This window comes from Bos indicus x Bos taurus, chromosome 21 (assembly GCF_003369695.1).
Source record: "Bos indicus x Bos taurus breed Angus x Brahman F1 hybrid chromosome 21, Bos_hybrid_MaternalHap_v2.0, whole genome shotgun sequence".
Classification (NCBI taxonomy): domain Eukaryota; kingdom Metazoa; phylum Chordata; class Mammalia; order Artiodactyla; family Bovidae; genus Bos; species Bos indicus x Bos taurus.
The window spans coordinates 58,313,260-58,337,390 of record NC_040096.1 but is presented as its reverse complement, the minus strand read 5'-3'; the positions used below and the strand labels follow the sequence as shown (position 1 = coordinate 58,337,390).

The following is a 24,131-nucleotide window of genomic DNA, read 5'->3' as shown; positions in this document are numbered from 1 at the left end:
CGGGTGCGCCACCAGGATGGTGCCCGTGGAGCCCGGCTGACTCGAGCTTTGTTCCTCTGACAGTTCGCCCCGGGAGCGGGAGCCGCGGGCCGAGATGCTCCTCCGGGATCTGGTGCTGCGCCGAGGTTGCTGCTGGCCGTCACTGCTGCTGCACTGCGCGCTCCACCCGCTCTGGGGCTTCGTGCAGGTGAGCGGCGGCGCGGGCTGCGCGCCCAGGACAACTTCCTGGGCAGGACGGGGTAGCGGGTGGTTGTCCCTTCACTCCCACGACCCTGGCTTTCTGCGGTTGCCCGTCCGATTGGTCCTGGGAAGAGTTTAGGGAAAGAAAAGATGCTCCGGCTCCCGGTACTCTGGCCGTGCAAAGATAAGAAACTCCTGAAGGAGACTTCAGTCCTGGCCTGCTGAGTGAGGCCCGCAGGACAGCGCCTTGGAACAAACAGGTCACAGGGAATGCCTTCTGGATGATAATATTCCATTGCAGAAATGCAGAGAAATAAATCTGAGAGCTTTGGCAAACTTAGAAAGAAAAAATGATCCCAAGAATATACCTTCTTGATTTCCTATCAGAGCCTTTAGTAAAACTTCACAGTAGCCTTCTTAAACTGGATTTCAACACAGAAGCGACTGTGCTTCTTGCAGACAGTGGAGCTGAGGATGGGGGGCAGATTTTGCAAAGTGGCTATTGATGGGGGAATGTAGGAAGGTGTTGTCCATCTCTAAGGATTGCCGGAGGATGGTATCCTCACCCTGGGCCCATCATGCCTCCTGGACAGAGACCAAATAGCCACCAACTCCAGTGACCTGTGTTAGGGTCAGAGAGATGGGTAGATGGGATGGTCCCTGGTGCTTCCCAGAACACACAGTCAGTGGTCCATTGGAATGGTGAAGAGGTGAAATTTGTTGCCAGCTCCCTGGGTTGGGAAGGTCCCCTGGAGGAGGGCTTGGCAACCCCCTCCAGTATTGTTGCCTGGAGAATCCCATGGACAGAGGAGCCTGGCCAGCTGTGGCCCTTGGGGTTGCAAAGAGTTGGACACAACCAAAGCGACTTAGCACATACTCACGGTGAATTTTGAGCTCCAGCTCTGCCTCTTACCAGCTGGGAAACTTTAGGCAGTGTGCTTAACCTCTCTGGACCTTAGTTTCTACTTCCCCACTGTGCAATTATAAGTACCTGATGAGATAAGGATCGTTTAGCTCGGTGCCTCAACCATACTAAACACTGAATGGACGTTGTTTCTGCGATTATTGATGTTAGGAAGTCACCAATAGTAACATTGCTCATCTGTCTGGCTAGCCAGGTACTCTTGTAGATCGCTACATAGTCCCAGCAACACTTCTGAATTGTTAGAGGTTCCGCAGGGTCTGGAGGACATTTTTACCATTTCAGACACTGAAATGCCCACTCTGGGATATTTGCAGCTTCATGTTCTCCTGGTGGCATTTGGGGGGCTGGGGACTATTCAAGATAGTTGCCCTGAGTAGGAGGTGACAGTTCAGAGAAGAAGGGATGGGGCAACACTGCTTGCCAGGCCACCACGTTTCATGAGCTGTCCCAAGCGACAGGGCCTCGCTGAGAACGAACTTGGTCAGTCCTGTTGGGATGGCAGCCCTAGTGACCACTGGGAGATAACCAGGGCCCATAATGCTGGAACCAGCTATCTAGGTGGAGAGCTTGAGAAAGTGGGTCTGCTTGAGAGGGGGAAGGGGGATGTATACACTCCCCCTTCGCCAGTACTAGCCGCATCCTCTGCTCTCTTCTCTGGCTTGCGTCTGTCTCACTCACAATTGTTTTCCTTTAGGAATTGACAGCTTTGTTTAATGTGTGAAACGGCAGCTATTAAACTCAGCTGTGCCTTCTCGGGATTCAGAATTTTGTCACTTCTAAACATTTGGGAGGTTTGGGACCAGTTCTTCTCATTCAACTTTTAGCTGAACCTCAGATGTTCAGCTCACTTCCTTTTTATATTCATTTGTTTAGTTTGCCCTCTTCTGGGAGACTTTTCCAGCTAGTATGGAGAGCAACATGGTGACGTTGTTAATCTCCAAGAACTGGAATTTTGCTGTGGGAGCTAGCAGGATAGAGACTGGAGACCTGCCACCTCCCCACACACCCCCCACCAAGAGAAATAATACTGTAAAGTAGCTCCTTTTGTAAGCAGTGTCCTTCAGCCAGGCGGTACTTCCACCAGCAAATGTGTGTGTGTGTGTGTTTCAGATGTCCTTACTCAATATAAATCAATTTTTGTGAAAATCAATTAGAAAGAAACCCTCCAGACAAGTAGAATGGATAAAATCTTGGCTGGAGGCGCTGGAAAAATAATCTACAAATGATAAGGGCTGAGAAGCCAAGGGGAAAGGGGGCTTTGGAATGAATCAATCTGGTTTTTGAGCAACAGAACTGAATTCAGGAGAAGAGAGGGGAGAAAAGTTGAAGTGCACAAAGCCATGTGTTTCCCTTTAAGTGGAGAGATTATCATGTGTGACGTCACAGGAGTTTCTTGAATAGAAAAAAATCTGTCTATGCTTTTATGAGCTTTTTGCTGGAGGAGTTGTAAACATCTGGCAGTGTGAGCCAGCACAACCAAGTCCTGTAATTAACAGGATGGTTGATGAAGCAGAGCTCTGTGTGGCCCCTCCAAGCACCAGATTCCAACCTTGAGATCAGCCCCGGAGCCTCTGGCTGCTTCCTGGATGAAAAGAAACTTAATCATTAAAGTCAGATGACATTAAATAGCCGAAAGGATGGTGGGGGCACTGTTAAGCCTTTTCTCTCTTTTTTCCTTCATGTGTCTGGAATTGAGATTCTGAGCTTCTGTTATTTAGGGTTCTTCTAAGTTCACTTCCAGATGAGTCTTTTTTTTCTGCAAGTGAAGAGGATGACAGGCTGTCGAATTTATTAGGTGTGACAGGAGTGTGTCTCGTGAAGTTACTGTGGTGCTGGCCTGTCTCGATAAAAGATGTCCGGAGCCATCATCCTTGTGGGCGCCCTCCGAAAGCAGTCGTCAGAAAGTCAGGCTCAGATACGGGCCTGTGGGTCTCTGAGCGACAACAAGGAACCATCCCGGACCCAAGCAATTGCCAAGCCCCTGCCCCTGTGGACAGTCATTACAGCTTCACTTATTTAGTCAGCTGCATTTATCCGGCACCTACTCTTTGCCAGGCCCCGTGTTAAGGGCAAGGGAAAGGTACTGCTCCCTGCCTTCATGGCACTGACAGTCTAGCACTGGAGAGATTGTTAAACAAGTCATGGTAGGCAAGTACGCTTGGTAGGAGCAAATAGCTTAGAGATGGGAGCTGGTAGAAGATCCAGAGAAAATGTAGGTACAGTGCTTTAGCCGAGACAGGAACGAGAAGTCAGGAGTCAGGATGCAACTGTGAGTTGAGTGAAGTGTCCAGACTGGAGGGAACAGCCCCCCGGTGGGAGCAGAGGGCAGGGCACTGGAAGAACCCCGGGGAGGGGTTCCCCAGGTGAGGCCTCTGTTGTAAGCCACTAACGTCGTGTCTTACAGTTTGGGCTTGATCCTGAAGACTCTGGGGGCCAGGGAAAGTTTTTCTCAGAAAGGGATGACACAGTCTTAAATTAGCATTTTAGAAATCTCCAACCAGCTTCAACAGAAGATTAGGATTCAGGGAAGGATTGAGGCAAGGGGTGATGAGAGTCAGGTTGCCAGATTTAGCAAATAAAAATACAAGCTGGGGACTTCTGTTGTGAACCAGTGGTTAAGACTTTGCCCTCCAATGCAGGGGGTGTGGTTTTAGTTCTTGGTCGGAGAGTTAAGATCCTACATGCCTGGTGGCCAAAAAATCAACACGTGAAAGAAAGGCGATATTGTAACAAGTTCAATACAGGCTTTAAAAAAGGTCCACATCAAAAAATCTTTAAAAAGAATATAGACTGTCCAGTTAAATTTTCAGATAGACAATGGATTATTCTTGAACATAGGTACACTCCATACAATCTTTGGAACATATTTATACTTAAAAGTGTTTATTATTTACCTAAAACTTTACAGGGTGTCCTATAGTTTGCCAGGCAGCCCTGGAGAGAGGCGAGGGAGCTGTGAAGACGTGGTGGTGCCTTGGTTTAGGGCTGTGGCTGTGGAATGAGAAGTGGATGGATTCAGGGACTCCTGAGGAGGCCAGGTGTGGGAACTGGCTGCCACGAGCCCCGTGTTCCCCAGACCACTGTGCCGGGGACCAAATGCAGGTGACTGCGGGACCTCTTGGGGCCTCTCTGGACCTCAGGATTCTGGCCTCAGGAGAACACTGCAGAGTGGGGAAAGGAAGGCAGGTGATGGTAAAACTGGAATAAAAAGCGGCCACAGGAAAGGTGGGTCATTGTCCTTCTCTGGGCCTCTGCTCCTTCTTGGTCAAGTCCAGCTAAGAGCAGGTGTCTTCAGGGGCAAGTTTACTCTCCTGTGAGACTTCCCAGGATGTAACCCAACCAGGCCAGGGATTGAGACAAGCGTGTGGTATTGAGGATTCCTCTTTACTGGTCTAAACAAAACACTGCCAATCCGCGGAACTAGTGGTCCTGGAGCTGGGGTCCAGGGTAGGTTCCATGTTTCTCCACTGCTGGGCAGACCTTCCACAGCACACGTTTGCACTGGTCACCAGCTGAGTGTCGGGCCCGGTGCAACTCTGGTCCATCACTTAGCCTTGCCCAGCCTGTCGTCCTATAGGTATGGATGATACCAGCTCCATCTCGCGATTATTCTCGTTGTGGAATCAGCGCATGTGTCCCACGACTGACACACAGTAGGGCTCAGGAAATCATGTTCCATCAGGACTCATGAAGCACAGACCCACCTGCCTTTCTGTTCCAAGATGCTCACAACTTAGTGTGTGTGTGTCTGGTTGGGGGGCGTGGTGCAAAGACAGACATTACGTAACAGGGGGAAAGTGCCCCAGAGAAGAGGTTTATGAAGTGAAGGGGCAGCACTGGGTAGCTGGGTCTAATTCTGGGGGCTGTGGGCTTCAGGATGGCTTGCCCGGGAAGACCGTGTAAGAGCTGGGCCTGAAGGATGTACAGATGTGGATGCAGGGCCTGTGTTACCAGCTGTCAGTCAAGGGAGGTTCAGCAGCCACAGGCTTGTACTGGTCCAAACCAGTGAGGGACCCAAGTGGGCCCCTGCCTCTGGGAGGATAGCCCACCCAGGCTGGGTAGTAGGGTGGTGGCAATATTAGTGTGTGCTTATTGTTGGTTAGGCAGTTGTGCTCACTCCCTTTTCAGTGGGACCATGATACCAGAGACCAGATGTTTAAGATGTAGGGTGTGACTTTCCTTCCCCGCCCCCTTCCACCTCGAAACTCGGTCTCTGCTTGTAATTTCATCACATGAAGCCCTCTGATCCATCTGTGCCCTCGTAGCCTCTCACAAAAATAGGTCACTGGGTTGGGCCAGGTTAAACAAACGTGCTCATCGTGAACCTTCTCGTGTGAACTGAACCTTGGAGAATGCAGAAGTGATTGCTTTGGCAACGGCATTGCTTGATGTTCACACACTTGGTGGAGTTCAGTGTAGAAGCGATCTCAGAGGCCAGCGGTTGGGAGAAGGGAGCTTTCAAGCAGGCCCCAGGGTCTTGGAAGGTCGGAATCCAGAGAACAGTCCCCGTGATGGGTGATGAGAGGGCTGACCACTGCGCTGGGGGAGAAGCCAGTGGTTTGGCCGTGACGTCTAAGGAGCTCATCATCTCCCTAAGACAACCGAGCAAAGGCTTACCATCTGAGGATACTTTCTTGCAAGATAAGATGGCCTTCCAGGGTTTGAAATGCAGTCAGTGGTCCTTTAAAACACTAAAAGGTGGTGAGCAGGAGCTTCATGGCCTTGTAGATATTCAGTCAGGGCTGTAAATCAGTCCACCTCCTGGTGCCATTACCCATCCTGTTCACTTCTGCCATGTGTCAAGGGAGCAGCCGAGCCCTGCTGGCTGTCTCTGCCAGCTGGGACACATGCAGCAGAGGGTCTACACTGGCCTCCAAAGACAGGTCTACACTGGCCTTCAAAGGCAGGCCTACCCTGGCCGGTTGCAGAGAAACTGAGGTCGTGGGTTTCTACTCATGGGAGATGACAGCCAGAGAAATGAACTGTGGCCCTCCCTGAGGTAGCAGGTGACCACCAACCCCTTCCTTCATGTCTTTAAATCAGTTATTCTCCGGGACAGTCAGAAAATGCTAGGCTCAAAGATGTATGGCTGTCTGCCATGAGGGATGCTGGGAGTGGGTCTAAACCAGCCATTCTCTCACTGGCTATGCATTGGAAGTTTAACCCAGGATGCTTCAACAAAATTCGCATGCCCAGCTCCACCTGCAGAAATTCTGATTTGACTGGCATGAGAGAGGCTCAGGCATGAGTATCTTTTCAAGATGCCTGGAGAGTCTAACGAGCAAGCAGGGCTGGCATCCCCTAGGTGAACACCCACCCACTTTTGCTCCCCTTTGTAGCTTACGTATGGGGAGACTGGGACTGAAGTCGAAAGAACACCAACCCAGGATTCAAGAAGTGTGGATTCTGGTGAATTTCAGGCATTTGCTTAGGTGATATGATGGCGAGAGGAAAAAGGCCTGACTCCTGACCCCAGAGACCTTAGAGTCCAGTAAACAGGAGAATGAATTGGGTAAACACTCCAATGTGGATTTCTGTCCCGTAGAGTGAAATCCAGTACCAGGAGGGCTTGTAATGGCCAGGGCGGTCAGAGATGCTTCCCTGAGGAGGTGATAGCTGAGCTGAATAAGAGGTAAAGCAGGGGGAAAGGTGTGGGAGAAAATTCCAGGCCATTGGAGCAGCCAGTGCAAAAGGCGGGAGCACAGTCAGGAGCCAAGGACCGGAAAGAGGGCTTTGAGAGCAGAGCAGAGGGCCAGAGCATGAAGGGAGGGCTGCCCTCCCGCTCAGGGCCCTGTGGCCACGGGATCCCCTGAGCTGTGGACAGGCATTCAGGGCTGGTGGGGGCTGAGTGCAGGCAGTTTGATCAGGTGTGTTTCCCACAAGACCAGTCGGGGGCCTCGTGGATAACACTGGGGATGTTGCTCCGGTCCCCTTAGTCACACAGCCACCAAAGAAGAGGCCTGGCTGGGTAAGAGGCCTCCTTCAAGATGAGGGGACCTTGGCCCAGAGTGGACACAGGAAGGCCATCAAGAGCTGTGGCCAGAGAGGAGGCCAGGGCTTGAGGAAGACTGGAGAAGCAGGCAGTGGGTCAGGTTACTGAGGAGGTGGAATCAGTGTTCTGGTCTGGGTGTGAGAGCCTCAGGCGGCCACTTCTCCTGCCTGGGCCTCAGTTTCGTTTGTTTGATAGGTAGATTCTAGTTCACCTTAGAGCACTCGTTTGCCTCTCACGGGTACCCAAACCTATTGCCCCGGTCCCATGGCTGGTTCCTGGCAGGGCTAGAAATGAAACCTTGCTCTCCAGTCCTCCCAGGCCAGCCTCCCATAAAGTGGTTTCCTTTGAGCCAACCCAACTTCTGTCCTTCCTGCCAAGGCCGGGGGTGGTGAGGTGTGTTTCGGGGAGTGGTGGGGAGGGAGCATCAGGGCTCCCAGTTGCCTCATTGGCTTCTCTTGGGCACCTGTGCCCATTTCTGCAGGTGACGCACGGTGAGCCCCAGAAGTCCTGCTCCAAGGTGACCGACAGCTGTCAACACGTCTGCCAGTGCCGGCCCCCGCCCCCGCTGCCACCACCACCCCCGCCCCCGCCACCTCCCAGACTCCTCTCCGCCCCAGGTAAGCACAGGCTCGCTCCGTGTTTCCGGTTTCTCTCTGTGTTTTCCGGGGCCCAGGAAGAACCCCTGAGGAGAGCAGAGGACAGCCCTGCTTTCTTTGTAATTTTCCACTGGCCGAGCAGGAGGGAAGCCAAGGCCCAACTTTTCCCTGCAGTCTGCAAAACGCCTTTCCCACAGCGTGCTCCTGTGAGATGGAGAAGGATGTTTCTCCATCGGGTAATCAGATAAAAGTCAATCTCCATTTGATGAGTGACTCTGCCTGGATTGTTCCGAAGGCCAGACCTTGAAGAGGGGGCAGCCACGGACGCTGGCCTGAAATCCCCCTCCCGTGAGCACGGTTGCGTTTTCTGATTTTCATTCACGTATAAGACAGCAATTAGTATAGAACCCAAGTGGAGGCTCTGGGAACAAAGTTACACAGATACCTCCCAGCTATTTGCAGTCTATTCTGCTAACCTCCCCCCTCCACCGCAACCCCCACTTGTTTGCCTGGATTTCATCTCTGAACAATTTGATTGTAAACAAAGGAGGGCTTCTTTAGCCAGAAAGAGCCTCAGTCCTGACCGGCAGGGGTTAAGTTCCATGTCTACAATTGCCAGTTGATAAGGTCTCTAACAAGAGATTCTGTATTTTGATTGGATCACCCAAGTTGCGGCCTGTAGAATGCGTGAGCTCCTGCGTGGATCCACCTCATTAAACATATCTCTGTTGAGTTATTTGGGGCATATTTGAAATAACCTTGACGAGGTTTGTTCTCTGGTAAGCCCTGTTTCCAGGCTCTCAGTGTCCAGGCCGGGATGCAGTGTGCTGGGGGACCTTTGGCAGTTCATGCATATTTCTGCATTTTGTCTATAGGTTCTCCCCACCCCCAAAAAAGTGAAAGTGCTTGTATCTCAGTTGTATCCAACTCTTTGTGACCCATGGACTACAGCCCGCCAGGCTCCTCTGTCCATGGAATTCTCCAGGCAAGAATCCTAGAGTGGGTTGCCATTCCCTTCCCCAGGGATCGAACCCATGTCTCTCGAATTAGAGGCAGATTCTGAGCCGCCAGGGAAGCCCTAGGGTCCCTACCTGTGTCCAGTCTTCCCTGACACTTGTGGCTCAGTGCTTTTCAGAGAGTGGCCCTCAACATCACCTGAAGCATTCGTTTTAAAGTGGAGCTTTATAGGCTCACTGTAACCCACCGAGTCAGAGCCTTTGGGGTGGGGCTGCGGAGTTGGCATCCTGACAAGTTCTGAGGGGATTCAGATGCACGTTAGAGTCAAGAGCCTCAGCCTACCAGGCCCTCTGCTGCGGTACCATGCAGGATCCCACTATCCCAAGATGCTCACCTTTCTCCTCTCTCCTGAAGGAAAGCTGTGGGGCTCGGCCTCAGGCCCCTGCCCCTCACTCCCTTCCCTGCCTTAGAATTCCTTCTCCCTCCACTATTCAGACTCCAGGTCTGCGCTGCCTCCAGGCATGTTGGTACCTGATGGATCCACATCCCCCAATTAGAGTCTGTTCAGTTCATCTTGTGCTAACTGAGCCTCTAGTGCCAGACACAGACCTGAAAGGCCATTCTGGTTTCTGGGATCTCTTGGCCTCAAGGAACCCACACAAAGTCACCTGAGGGGGCACAGAAATTGCTCTCTAGGTCCACTGAAAATCCTGGAGTATTTGGACCAAACTCCAACCACAGGAAACAGTGACACTGACTTGGGTCTTCATAGTAAGTGGAATTGTTCCAGGTCCATGAGGAGGTTATGGGGAAAGGGCATCTGGGCAGGAGGAACGGCAGGAGCAAAGTCTTAGAGGTATGACTCTGCAAGTCGTCTCGGGAGGCCCAAGCCCCTCCGAGGGTTTGAAGGAATGTCAAGGGGTGGACAGTGAAGGGCCTTGTGTGCCTGGCTGAGTAGGTTACATTTCATCCTTTTCACCATTGTTTGCCAAACATTCACCGTATCCAAATGCCTCCTGTGGTTTGCCTTATTTCTTTTTTTTTTTTTTTACTTTAAACAGACTCACTTTTGTGTTTATACAAATTAGTCTCCAAAGGAAACTTTCTGTAACTATTCTCAGTGCAAAACCGGAATCACTTACATAAATAGAAGGTGACTGTAAAAACAAAGGCGATGGACACAAACCAGCGTTTTAATGTTCCGGCCTGTCATGGAAGGGTCTGAGCTTGAGGCCTTCTCTCTTTCTGCTAAAAAGGGAGCGCAGTAGGTTGGAGAGACCTGTCAGGGCCACACGTGCCCCATGCAGAGATGTTCTCTAGAAAGAAATCAGAAGGTTTGCAAGAGAATCAAAAGGAGCTTAAGTTTCTTGTTCTATTACCATGTGTCTGGGTGCCGGCTCTATGTGCTGTCTAAGACCGGCTCACTTACCTACAGGGACATTCACTTCCTCCTTTAGGAAACCCTGCTCTGGGTAGCCACGAACCCATGGAGGTATTAAGCAAAGAAGTGACATGCCATCTGCTTCAGAAAGTCAACTTTCCTGACAACATAGCGGGTGATTGGGGTCAGCTGCCTGACTGGGGTCAAGTGGGGACCCTTGAGATACTCCAGGCCCCAGATCACCTACGAAGGCCTGAAGCCAGGCGGGGGGCTGTAGAGAAGTGGGCAGGATGCCAAGTACAAGTGCCAGACGCCTCATGTAAGCTTGGGGCCTGAGGACACTTCTGGGTGAGAGGACAGCAGGAGTTGTTTGATTCTGTGATGCAACTTTTTCAGTTAGGAGTGGCAGAAACCCATCTTGAAGTGGCGTGAGTGATGTGAAATCTAGAGAGAGATGTTTGGTTTTTGGCTCATGTGTTAGAATATTCCAGCAACAGGTCTTATATGATGAACTGGGTTTCTGTCTCCGTCTCTCTCTTCTGATTTCTCCTGGGTCTCCTTTTCTCTCAAGCTGGTCCAGTCCCTGTGGCTCCAGTTTCCAGGATTCCATCAGCCTTACAGTTAGTCATCTCTTCACTCTGAGAGCTTCTCTTTCTCAATCTTTCACCTAAGGTGAAAGTCACCCCGAGGCTGACTTTCATTGGACCAGCTTGAGTCACATGTCCACCCTTGGACCAATCATGGTAGCCTGTGAGATGGAATGTGCTGATTGGCCGGGCCTGGGCCATGTGACCACCCTGGACAGTTGAAGTATACCGATAGGGGTTAAGGGGATGGTGGCTTCTCAAAGGAAAATCCAGGTAGAGGGGTTGTAACCTAAGGATGATGATTTAGATGCTGGGCAGGAGGACAGTGGATGTAACACCATAGCCTTGGTATGCTTGGTAGATTAGACCAGTGATGGAGAATGTGTTTTATATACTCTCTTAGTCCTCACTGAGCTCAGCCCAGAAGCTCACCCTTGAGTACAGCCCAGTAATGTCAGACAGACCTATGCCACATGCACAACTAACGCTCATTCTGTAATCCTTGGGGATTTAGCCTCCCCCAGGGGGAACAGGACTTCATGCTGTGAAGCCTGTGTGGTCGTTCAGCAGGTGTGCACAGAGCTCCCCAGGTACTGATACATGCCAGGGGCTAGGACATAAATGGTGAGCAAGAGAGGGGCAGCTCCTGCCCGCAGGGAGCTCATGGCCCAGCAGCCCATCTTCTGCAGAGGATGTCCATGGGAGGATCCTTCCTGCCATCTTTCTGGATACACTGGCTCCGAGCATCTGGCTGGCTCCAGCAATAGGTGACCCACCATCCCAGTTTGGCCAGGACTGAAGAGTTTCCCAGGATGCAGACCTTTGATCCTTTGGTCATCAGAGGTGCCTGCATCCCAGCCACTCACAAGGGCTTCTGATTTACCTGCTGAATGTTTGTTGAGTGTGTGCTCTGCATCCAGTCATGTGTTGAGTGCACTGGAGGCCCAAGGGGACTCGTCCTCACCCGCATGGCCTGAGTAATGAAAAAAAACTGAGAACACAGCTTAAGAGGCCGAGGCCCTGAGCCTGGGTTGGTGTGCTAGCACTGCCACTTCCTCTGCACGATTTTAAGAGGGCTGGTAAGATTTTTTGAATTTTATATTGGTGTACAGTTGATTAACAGCGTTGTGTTAGTTTCAGGTGTACAACACAGAGATTCAGTTACACATATACAAACATCGATCTCTTCTCAGATTCTTTTCCCATATAGGTTATTACAGAGTATTGAGTAGAGTTTTCTGTGCTATACAGTAGGTCCTTGTTGATTTTGTATTTTATATATGGTAGAATGTGTATGTTGATACTAACCTCCTAATTTATCCCTCCCCCCACCCACCTTTCTCCTTTGGTAATGTAAGTTGGTTTTCTAAGTCTTTGAGTCTGTTTGTTTTGTGAATGAGTTTTGCATCACCTTTTAAGGTTCCACACATAAGCAGTATCATTTATATTTCTCTGTCTGGCTTACTTAGTAAGATAATCTCTAGGTCCATCCATGTTGGGGCAAATGACATTATTTCATTCTTTTTTATGACTGAGTAATATATATATATATGTGTGTGTGTGTGTGTGTAAAACACATCTTTATCCATTCATCTGTGGTAGAACAGCTAGGTTGCTTCCGTATTTGGCTATTGTAAACAATGCTGCAATGAACACCGGGGTGCGTGTATCTTTTTGAGTTATGATTTCCTCCAGATATATACCTAGGAGTGGGATTGCCAGATCATATGGGAGCTCTATTTTTAGTTTTTAAAGGCAGCTCCCTGTTCTCCATAGTAGCTGCACCAATGTACATTCCTACCAAAGGTGTAGGACTGTTCAGAAAGGGCTGGTAAACTTAAGTTTGAGTTTAAGGTGTAAGATTTTCACCTACCAATGGGATTGACTGGAGGATTCATGTCAGTGGACACTGCACTAGTATCCATTGCTGCTAACTGTTTCATGAAAATCATTCTGATGAAGAGCTACCTCGGAGTGTTAGACTTGGGAAAGGAAACAGTGCTTTGGGGAAGGATATTTAATTCTGAAAAAGGCAGGAAAGGAGGATCCAGGATGACATGGGAGAATTCCCAGGTAGACCTTGGATAGGCAGGAGCAGAGAAGGCCAGACAGTCCTTAGAGTGGCTGAAGCAGAGGCCCTGAGTTAGGAGCATCAGGATCACACAGGAGGTGCCCTGCTGTAGAATGTCCTTCTTCAGGAGTGTGGGCTTCAGGGTGTGTGTCTGGGGTAGAAGGAGAAAGAGCACACAAAGGAAACCTCTGCAAAGGATAGATCAGAAATATTTGCCAGAATTGTGGGGCATTGTCCCTGTGGCCAGGCATGTCTCCCCTTTCATCCAAATAGCACCTGCTGCTGCCCTGCTGCTCAGGGCAAGCAGAATGTCTTCGGTTGGCTGGGACTCTCCTGGCTTTAGCCCTGGAAGCTCCACATCCCAGTGTCAACTTAAAAATAGTCACAAGCTAAAAGTTGAGGTGGAGAAGGCAATGGCAACCCACTCCAGTACTCTTGCTTGGAAAATCCCATGGATGGAGGAGCCTGGAAGGCTGCAGTCCATGGGGTCGCTAAGAGTCAGACACGACTGAGCGACTTCCCTTTCACTTTTCACTTTCATGCACTGGAGAAGGAAATGGCAACCCACTCCAGTGTTCTTGCCTGGAGAATCCCAGGGACGGGGGAGCCTTGTGGGCTGCCGTCTATGGGGTCGCACAGAGTCGGACACGATTGAAGCGACTTAGCAGCAGCAGCAGCAGCAAAAGTTGAGAGTTATGTTTTATTAGATGAGAATTTTTAGGACTTCAAGTCTGGGAGACAGCGTCGCAGGTGACCCTGGGAGAACTGTTCCAAGGAAGCGATGGTTATATAGAAGTTTTGCAACAATGGACAGGTAGTCTGAACATCAAAAGATTATTGTTACTTAAAGAAAGCCAGATATCCCAAGTTAAGAAATTTAGTGCTTTTCTCTGTATGGGAAGATGCAAGAGTCTGGGCTGTCTGCAATCATTCCTTTCATATGCATCTCAGCTGTCCTGGGCCAGAATCCCATATTTTTCACATCCTGAGCTCCCTTGGGGCTCACTGTAGGGAGTGGCTGCAATCTTGATGGCTTCTAGATCTCAGGTATTCTTCTCTTTCCTGAGTGCCCTTAAGGCTTAGGAACTCACTTTGGAGGCTGCAGTCGCTAATGACTGTGACATCCTTGTTTACTGACATGGCAGGAAATACTCCTTTTCTCACCCAGAAACTCTTTAGTCATCCTGGGCAAGCCAGGATGGTGGGTCATCTATTACTGCGCCACCCTTCTTCTAGCAAAGGCAACATGGTTTTTCAGTTTATTTCTTGTTGTTTTTGCTGTGCTTGTTTTTGTTCCACCTTGAAACTTTCAAGAGCACTGCTCTCCCCATCCCACTTTCATACTAGAACTTGCTGATCATAGGGGCAGCTTGGCCCATGTTTCCCTGTGGGCTCCCAGCTCAGCTGCCACTCCCAGCAACCTTGGATGTCTGTGGAGACAGCCCTGCCCTGTCTTGCCTGATGGTTGAGAAGGATCCCGGAAAGTGTTCTTTGATGCGGAAGATTCTTGAACAGCATCTCCACTTTCTGCGCTTTGTTTTCCAAGCTCTGCCCACAGCGCTTTGCACTGTAAAATTTGCAAACTGTGTGAGGCACTAGACCAGCATTTCTCTAAAGCAGAGTACGGTCAGAATCCCCTGGAGGGCTTGTTTAATCTTGGTTGCCAGAGTCCCTCGCCAGGATTCCTGATTCAGTAGGTTTGGGGGGTGGGACCAAGGATTTTGCATTTCTAAAACATTGTCAGGTAAAACTGATTCCACTCCCCACCACCCTCAAACCCTACCCCAGCCAGGCTGCACCCTTTGAGAACCAGCATCCTAGAGGATGGCAATCAAATCAAGAGACTTTGGAGTCAGATGCAGCTCTTCCACTCTTAGCTCTGTGACACTGGGCATGTCTTATCCTTCTCAGCCTCAGTTCCCTCATCTGTAAAATGGAGCCAGTGATACTTACCTGAGGAAGCATTGCAGTGAAGACTGGAAATTATACAGCCTGTACTTAGCAAAGATGACATGCTTAAAAGTGGTGTTACAGCACAGTGGCTCAGCCTGACTGTCCTGCCGTCTAAATCTGGGGTCCAGTCTTGTTCATGAGCTAAGTGGTTTGGGCAACACAGCCTTAATTGCTTGGAGCTTCAATTTCCACATATCTGTAAAATGAGGCGAATGACAATACCCACTGCATATGGGCACTTGTGAGAATTTGATGGTATAAAGTCCACACAGCACAGAACCTGGAACCCAAGTTAACACTCAATCAATGGCAGTTCATAAGTAATATTAATGATAACTAATAATAAATGATATCTATTTAGTAATAATAAATACTAGGTCACTGACCTACAAGTTGGGAGTTGTTTAAAAATGGTTCTGGCACCATTTTTAAACAGAGAAAGGAGTATCTGTTTAGACACTCGGGGAGGAAATGGTGCCTTAAGGAGGTGTAGACACCCCTAGGTATTCAACAGAAAAGGTTCATCCAGAGTACCACTCATGCCCCATTAGGGGCAGCCATCACCAGGCTTGTGATCCCCAGGGTCAGCCCCAGAGCCCCTGGGTGGAGGTATTTCTGCAAGGCGTGGACAAGGGGTGAACTCTGGCAAAGCAAAGGAACACACATGCTCGAGGGCCCGACTGAAAAGCCCACGGCAGCCACCAGGGCTCAGGACCCGGCCGGCTTTGTAAATGTCAGCAATGGCCCACTCGTCCCCGTGTGTGACTCAGATGCTGCGGCCAAGGAGGGAGATGTGTACCAGCCCTCGAGGAAGAGCACGCACACCCCCTCCACGAGACCTGCTTCTGAGGCTGATGGGGCCAAAAATAGCTATGGCAGCACAGAGGCGTGAGCCTGCATTCCCATAGAACCTGTCTTTAAGGAGCTCAAAGCACTGAGATGGATTTGGTTTTTGGTATGTATTTTATTTTTAGAAAAACCAGGGACTTCCCTGGTGGTCCAGTGGTTAAGACTTTGCCTTCCAGTGCAGGGGATGTGGGTTCACCCCACGGTCAGAAAGGTAAGATCCTGCATGCCTCATGGCCAAGAAACCAAAACATAGAACAGAAACAATATTTTAGCTAATTCAATAAAGACTTCAAAGATAGCCCACATTAAAAAGAGAGAGAGAGAGAGAGAAACCAGAAAAGAGGTTGACTCCCTCAAGATTGCACAGCAGTGGTGGAGATAGGAATGGGGTCACTTGGTTCCCCTACTATGTGCCGAGGGCCGTGTTTTAAAAGAGGGAAACAAACGGAACTGTGGAAGTTCTAGAATGATTTTATTACTCACCCAGCACACTAGGAAGAACATGTACTCAGCCCTCCCATTTTGAGGTGGAAGCTCTGTGCTACTCGTCTCATTTAATCCTCACGTACTCATTTGCAAGAAGCTCAAACCAGTTAATCCTGAAGGAAATCAATCCTCAATATTCATCAAAAGGACTCATGCTGAAGCTCCATACTTTGGGCCCCTGATGTGAAGAGATGACACGTTGGAAAAGACCCTGATACTTGGAAAAACTGAAGGCAAAAAAAAGAAGGGGGCAACAGAGGATGAGATGGTTAGATAGCATCACTGACTCAATGGACATGAATTTGAGCAGACTCTGGGAGATAGTGAAGGACAGAGGAGCCTGGAGTGTTGCAGTCCACGGGGTCGTTAAGAGTCAGACATGGCTTAGTGACTGAACAACGCCTTTGTAGGAGTATACGCTAGTCCTCATGTCGGCCAGGCTTCCCCTCAAAGTAGTTAACCTCAGCTTGGGCAGATCTGAGCTCAAATATTCTCCAGGAAAACCTTCCCTGACTTCCACAGAGGTCACACCATCCCCTGTTCTGGTTCTCTATGGCTATAGAGTCAGTCTCCCCAAAAGTTAGCGGTTAAAGAAAACACAAATGTCCTATCCTTTCCTCTAACAATCACAGAGGAAGGGTGACAGGCTTCACCAGGAGGGTCTCGCCTGGGGTTTTTCCCGTGACTGTAATCATTTGGCTGGGGCTGGAGCCATCTGGAAGGCTTCCTTGCTGGTATCTGGTGATTGGTGCCGGCTGTTGGGTGGGTCCATAGATGGTCTTGTTCACCAGAAGGTATCTGGTGATTGGTGCTGGCTGTTGGGTGGGTCCATAGCTGGTCTTGTTCACCAGAACACCTCCATGATGCCCCCGTGTGGCCTGGGCTTCCTCTGAGCATGGCAGCTAGGGTCTAAGCGTAAGAAGCAGGTGGAAGCTGAACCCCCCTGAGGATGTAACTGCGATCATGCAGCATCATTTCTGCTGCTTTCTGCTCCTCGGAATCAAGTGACCAAGGTTGCTCACCTTCTAGGCAGAGGGAATTCTATTTTACCTCTTGGTAGAGGAATGTCAGAGAATTTGTGTACATTTTAAAACCATGCACATAGATGCACACAATCTTTGAACTTTTTTCATTTTCCTTTATAGCAACCATCCTACTCTTAAAATATCTAGTCAGTTACTTGATTGATGCCTGGGTCTTTTGCTAGATATAGGTCACTGCCATTTGTCTGCTGTGTCCACTTAGAGCTCCAGCTCCTTAGCACGTGCCTGGCACATCACAGGTCCTCAGTAGCTACTATTTGCTTCTTTTGCAAAGATTTTTACATTCTTCTATATGCCACGCACTGTGCAAGGTTTGGGGAATACAATGATGAACAAGACGGAAGGGTCACTCTGCGTATGCACAGGCAGGGCAGGGGGGCTGGGACAGAAAATAAACCAGAAAAATAGAAGGTGACCTGGGCTATAAAGGTAATTAAAATCATAAGACCTGATAAGGGGTGAAAGTGTTAGTGGCTCAGTCATGTCTGACTCTTTGTGACCCCCTGGATGTTAGCCTGCCAGGCTTCTCTGTCCATGGGATTCTTCAGGTAAGAATACTGGAGTGGGTTGCCACTTCCTTCTCCAAGGAATCTTTCCAACCCAGGGATCAAACCCAGGTTTCCCTCATGGCAGGCAAATTCTTTACTATCTGAGCCACTGACAGGGTGGTCACTTAGATTGCGTGGTCTGGGGACAGGAGATGACGCTTCAGCTGAGAGCCATTTGGAGGGAAGTCATGGGCGAGGAAGACCTGGGGGAAGAGAGTTCTCAGCAGAGGGAACAGCAGTGCGAGTTCCTCGTGTGCTCAGAGTGTGTGAAAGACCAGCGTGGCTGCTGGCTGCTGGGCAAAGCAACACAGGAGGAGGCGAGGCCCAGAGGGAGGGCCTGGGAGGCCAGGGAAGGGGTTGGGGTTTTATCTTAAGTGTGAGCAGAAGCTTCTAGAGGGTTTTGAGCAGGGCTGTGGCCTGGCCTCATTTATACTTTACAGACGGGCTCCCAGTAAGGGGACTGTCACTTCAGTCCAGGTGGTGGTAGGGGAGCCAGTGAGGTGGCCCAGGTTGGGGAGGGGAGAGGCGGTCAAGCCCTAGTCTGATTTAAGATGATGTTGGAGGCGAGGTGATAGCTGTGGTTGTAGGGGGAGGAGAAGCAAGGATGCTGTTAGGTTCTGTGGAGTGAATGAGCCTCAAGACATCACTCACAGGCTGCTCTCGGACGTTTGTGGCCTCAGCTGTGGGGTAATGAAGCAGACTCAGGTGGTGCCAGGAAAGCTGGGCGTGTGATGAGGGACTCCAGGCATCAAACGCAGGCCGTGTCACTTGGATTGTTTCTTGTTTCACCATCTGTGTTGGTGCCAAGCTGGTCTTCACTGTTGCCATCGGTCCCAACCTTGGGATGTTGGATGTTCATCATTTGCTGAAAGCAGGTTATCTGTCCTGCAATCTTTGTGCCAGTTGCCTGCTCCAATAGTAGAAGGACCAGGAAGCCGGGTCCAGCTCTGGCACTCACTCAACCTGAGATTCTGTTTCCTCAGCGGCAAAAGGGGAATCAGGATGTGGTCCTCCGAAGGTGCTTGTGGGAACATGAATAGTATGTGGGCCTACCCCAGTACCTGCTGCATTCACACTCCCAGGAAACAGACTCTTGTCAAACCTCTTATCCAAACAGGTCTCAGCTCCCACATCCATAAAGAGGACTCGCCCTGCCCTGTGTTTCCCTCAACACTGATCATCAAGTGTGTGCTCAGGCATTTCTGACTCTTTGCAACACCATGAACTGTAGCCCACCTGGCTCCTCTGTCCATGGAGTGACAGAGGGGAATACCCAGCAAGAATACTGGAGTGGGTTACAGTTTCCTCCTTTAGGGGATCTTCCCAATTCAGGGATCATGTCCGGAGTTATTGTGTCTCCCGCCTTGGCAGGCAGATTCTTTACCATTAGTACCACTGAAATGTGACTTTTTGTGCCTAAAATTGAGCGTCTGATATCCGTAATATCTTTCATAATTTCCTGCTCTTTTTTAAAAGTGATTTTTAGATTTTATTTGTGTTTATCGGAGTCCAGTTGTTGTACCATGTCATGTTAGTTTCTTCTGTAGAGCAAAGCAAATCTGCTATATGTGTACGTATATCCCTTCTTTGTCACCAGGAGCATTGAGTAGAGTTCCCTGTGCTATACAATAGGTTCTTATTAGTTATCTGTTTTATTGATTTCATTTTTGTAAGTGCTGAATTTTATTTTTCCCATTTAGTGCATGGAATTGTCTTTCATGTATTTGCTTGTATCCAGCAAATAAAAGATTACAGATTCATGTTAATTTACTCAACAAACCTATATTTAGGGAATTCCCTGGTGGTCCAGTGGTGAGGACCCCGAGGTTTCACTGCCAAGGACATCGTTTTAGTCTCTGGTGGAGGAACCGAGATCCCGCAAGCCTCACAGCGGAAAAACAAATAAACAAAAAAACTATGTTCATTGGTTTATTGAACAAACATTTGCCAAGAGATAGGTCCTGGGGCTGCAGAGATGAACTGTGCACGGCCTTGCCTGCCTCTGGCTGGATGCCTGAGCCCCGCTACATGTCAGTATCCCCTGGGAAATGACTGATGTCTGGGCCCACCCTCAAAGGAGGTCGTTCTTGCATGAATTGAGGCTGAGACCCTCGGCTGTAACCAGAGCCCTGAAGCAGGAAGGGATTTGTGCTGAAAAAGAGAAGTGAGGTACGATGGAATTGGGGCCAAAAGGCCAATGAGACTTGCCCATGAGTGACCTCTCAGTACTGCTTCAGGCACTGTGATGACCCCAGAATTGGGGCCAAACTGGCTCCTACCCTCCAGAATTCAGAATCTTGTGAGAAGTCTAGACTCAACCCTGAGATGAAAATAGGAAAACACACATCTCGGCAAGAGCGCACATCCAGGTCAACATGTGCTTCCTGGGGGCTCCAGATTCACCGTTTTAACCATTTTAAAGTATATGATGGTTTTCTAAAGCATAAGGTTTTTAGTCTATTTACAGTGTTGTGTAACCATCACTACTGTCTAGTCCCAGAACATTTTTATCACCCCAAAAAGAAATCCTATACCTCCCCGTACACCCTCTCTCCCCCAGGCCTTGGCAACCAGTAATCTACTTCCTGTCTCTATGGATTTGCTGTTTCAGACATTTCCCATAACCCTGGGTGTTCTAGGGCGCTCTGAACCTCAGTTTCCTCATCTCCCAGTGAGGATGAAGCCTCCTCCCTCAGTGTTATTGTGAGGGAATTCAGAGGGCGTGGATAGGGTCTGCCCACTGCCTGGCACAAGGCAGAGAGGACGTGACTCTGATAATGGAAGGGAACCCTGCTTGGGAAGTGGGGTTTGATCCTGGTAAAAAGGGCCCCACCTGTTGAGCTGGGATGGAGGGCTGTTTCTGACACTCTGTGACTCTGTGTGGACCCCGTTTTCCTCTGGGCTGTTGAGAGGGGCACTTGAGCTTGAAGGTGACGGTGTTTAGAACACCGCCAGCACAGGGTGATCCCCCTGTCAGAGTTAGCTGTTTAATGTCATTACGGATTTCATCAAGGATGTCCCACATGCATCTTGGTCAAAGCAGCCAGCCTGACCTGTTAGGTTTCTGATCTAGTCCCTGAGGTCAGGGACTGTTGATTACCTTTGTCCCGAGACAGCTCAGAGCTTAACGTGGAAAAGTGCACACAGAGTGTTTGAATATATGAATGCATGTGTGACTAAGTGAGACAGACAGAAGAGAAACTGTCCAGGACAAGGGGTGGGGGAGAGGGAGGGACTGACATTTGTTTTAAGAGTCTGCCACTTACCAGGGAGCACTTGGGACCATGTCTTATTCGGGGCTGGACGGAGGTGGGGTCCGTTTCGTCAAGCAGAGCTGCAGCCCTGGCAGTTGCAAGCCCAGTCAGCAAGCCCAGGAAGGGCACGAACAGCATCTGCTACAGGCTGTCCCCTCCTTCCATCATGATTGCCACAGGTGACCTTGACCCTGGTCAGACCCCAGTGGGTCCCAGTCCACACCTCTCTTTAGCACCCAAGAGAGCTCATCCATGTTCAAGCGAGTGTTCTCCTTTCATAAGGATACCTAATTTATATATTTAAAGAGCAGTAAATCATTCACATACATTTACTCATTCAACAAATATATGGAGACCTCTCCGCTGAGGTCACAGACTAAGGAGGATGCAGTGGGTAAGAGAGGGTGAACCCAGGGAAGAGTCAGTGGAGCACAATCAGGGTTCTGCCTTATCTCACGTGGATTTTGGGATGCCTATGGACAGCCAGGGGAGGCAGAACACACAGGAGTTGTAGGTTCAGTGGAGTCTAAAGGGGGTTAGTCCCCTGAGAGGAGAGGGTCTGTCCTAGAGCAGATGTCTTGCAGGGGGCCCTGGCTGAGCTGAGGGGAGTGGCTGATTCTCCAGGCGAGGCCCGGGCGTGCTTGGCAGAGGGAACAGCAGGGGCAAAGGTTGGGAAGCCACACAGAGCCAGTCCATCCCAGTATTGGAAGTTATGGGAGGCGTGGTGAGAGAGGAGTAGGGTCATGGCAAAGCCTGACAGTGTGCAGGAATCTCCAGCCCACTCTCCTGGAGGTGCCGAGCCCTGGAGGGTCTGAGTGTAAAGGTCTGAGTAAAGGTCTAAGCAGCCTTTACTCAGCCCTGCCTGGGGACAGAGAGGAAGGAGGCTAAATGCAGCGCATGGGGAGGAATCTGTGGCCTGCACTAAGCAATGGCTGTGGGCAGACCCAGATGAGTCCATTCAGGATTCAATGACCAGCCACTGTCAGGGATGAGGGAAAGGGAAGACTCTGTATGACAGTGTCTGATCAGGTCCCGCCTTTGGAGATAGGACACAAAGGGGGAGAGATGGCTGCAAGAGTTCCAGGCTTTGCCACGTGCCAGTGGAGGTGGCACAGGACAGCAGGGGAGATGGTCAGCTGGTGGGTCTGGCGCTGAGGGCAGAGGTCTGACCTGGCCCTTTGGATGGACTGGGAGCACCACTGGGCTTGGTACCAAAACCACTGGAGATCAATCGCCTAGGGAGAGTGTGGGGAGGACAGAGTCTGGGGTTTGGGGGAAGAGGAACCCAAAAAAGGGCAGCCAGAGAGGAAGGAGGAAAACTAGGAGAGGTGGGCTGGGAGGGGGTGAGGAGCCAAGGGCTGGAGAGAGCTCATGGGATTTGTAACCAGGTGGGCTGGGAGGGGTGAGGAGCCAAGGGCTGGAGAGAGCTCATGGGATTTGTAACCAGGTGGGCTGGGAGGGGTGAGGAGCCAAGGGCTGGAGAGAGCTCATGGGATTTGTAACCAGGTGCTGGTATCTACCCTCTTGCATCCGTTTATCTGCTCCTCAAGAGCAGAGAAGAATGAAGGGGGAGGAAGTTGAGAACTGAAGCAAATGTGTGGCTCCCACTTAGGGACTGTTGGAAGTCAGGTGGTGATAAATTTAGTCTAATCCAGGGAGACTTCAGGGAGGAGGTGAGTACTCTGATGGGAGTTCAGAGGCAGAGTCCCCAGGATGCCAGGAGCTGAGGCTGGGGGAAGCAATGGCAGGGCCCACAGACATTTATTCATTCAAATATTTCTTGAGCCATTCTACATTCCAAGAGCTTGGGCTATACCATGGAACCTTTGTAGGTGCAAAGCTGACATTCTGGCAGAGGAGAGAGAGAAAACTGTAAACCCAGGAAACCTGTGGGCTGTAGAGTGTGCTAAAAATGTAAGTGCTGTGGGAAAAAATTGAACTAGAGCAAGCCAAGCTTGGGCCACGTGGACGGAAGACAGTGCTGGAGGGAAGATGGAGCAAATACGTGAAGGTGAGGGAGCAAAACTCAATCATACCTGGGGAGGCTGTCTCTGGTGGAGAGGACAGCCAGGCTGAGCCCTGGGGTGGCTGAGGAGCAACCAGGGGCCAGTGGGGCTGGGGGGAGTTGGGGTTTGGATGGGAAATGAGAGTGTGAAGAGGCAGATGGAGTGGAGCTTGACTGGCCCTTGTGAGGGCATCTTCTGTAATTACTGTCCAGTGGGGGCCCCCGTGGGTCTCAGGTCATGATCTGACTCACCCCTGATAGGATCAATTTGGCTGCTGTGTTGAGACTAGACCAGATGGTGGGTCAGGGTAGAAACCGGGAGATGAGCTAGGAGGCTGCTGCAGTAATCCAGGTGAGAGGTGAGGACCTCTAGAAACAGGTGGCACCAGAGGGGTGAGAAAAATGAGACTTTGGATGAGGGCACATTGCACTTCTGAATAGGCTTGGTTCCAACAGGGGTGTCCTGGGCAACCGGGACAGGGAGCTGTGAGGGGTGGGTGGACCCTGAAGTTCCTCCAAGGCAAGCAGCACCAGTGGTGCTTGGGAACCTGCCCCAGAGATGCTGGATGGGGACTGTCCTGGAACCAGGACACAGCCATTCGGTTTCAGGTCCCAGACAGCCCCTCAATAAATGCTCCAGTTCGTGCAAGGCTCTGATAAAGGGCTTGTAAGTGGGCTGGTATTGGTGTAATTAGAAGGGGGAAAGGGGTTCTGCCTCTGCTGGGTGATGGATGAACTCCCCCTACCCAGTGCTTCTGGTTGCGAGACCCGAGTCCTTCATCACTGTCATGGTTCTGCGATCAGCCACGCAGCCCAGGTTTGCCCCGCCAGCACCCACCAGGACCCTGAGACTGACATTCCCAAAGCTGCCTCTCGGGTCTTCATCCCAGTACCCAGACCTGGCCCAGGGCAGAAGCCTGCTCTGGAGGAATCATCATGGAAAGTTATTGCTGTGGATACAGGAAGAGAGTTGAACTCTATAAGAAGCATAGTGATAGTGTCTCTGAAGAGAATCAATGTTGACAAATGAAAATAACAGTAAAGAGGCTAAATGTACTCAGAAGCAAGAAGTTACTCTTTTTTTTTTTAACTGAAGTTATTATATAATGTCCTGAATTATATATATATAAATTACTGAAGTTATATAATATTATATGTTATAGGTGTACAATATAGTGAGTCACAAGTTTTAAAGATATACTCCATTTCTGATTATTATAAAATATTGGCTGTATTCCTTGTATTGCACAATGTATCTTTGAGCTTATTTTATACATAACAGTTTGCACTCTTAATCCCCTACC

At 50.0% G+C, this 24,131-nt stretch overlaps 1 protein-coding gene across 4 annotated transcripts in view; it reads left to right on the top strand.

Annotated features, from left to right (window-relative positions):
- Positions 1-24,131, top strand: part of PRIMA1 (proline rich membrane anchor 1) — a 69,970-nt gene that overhangs the window by 908 nt on the left and 44,931 nt on the right. For all 4 annotated transcript variants that reach the window (XR_003507391.1, XM_027521203.1, XM_027521204.1 and 1 more), the window contains exons 2-3: positions 64-187; positions 7,579-7,714. Coding sequence is in view for 3 of the 4 variants with exons in the window: in XM_027521203.1 (XP_027377004.1) it covers positions 95-187; positions 7,579-7,714 (229 nt within the window). In the remaining variant the exon portion in view is untranslated. The remainder of the gene's footprint in view (positions 1-63; positions 188-7,578; positions 7,715-24,131) is intronic.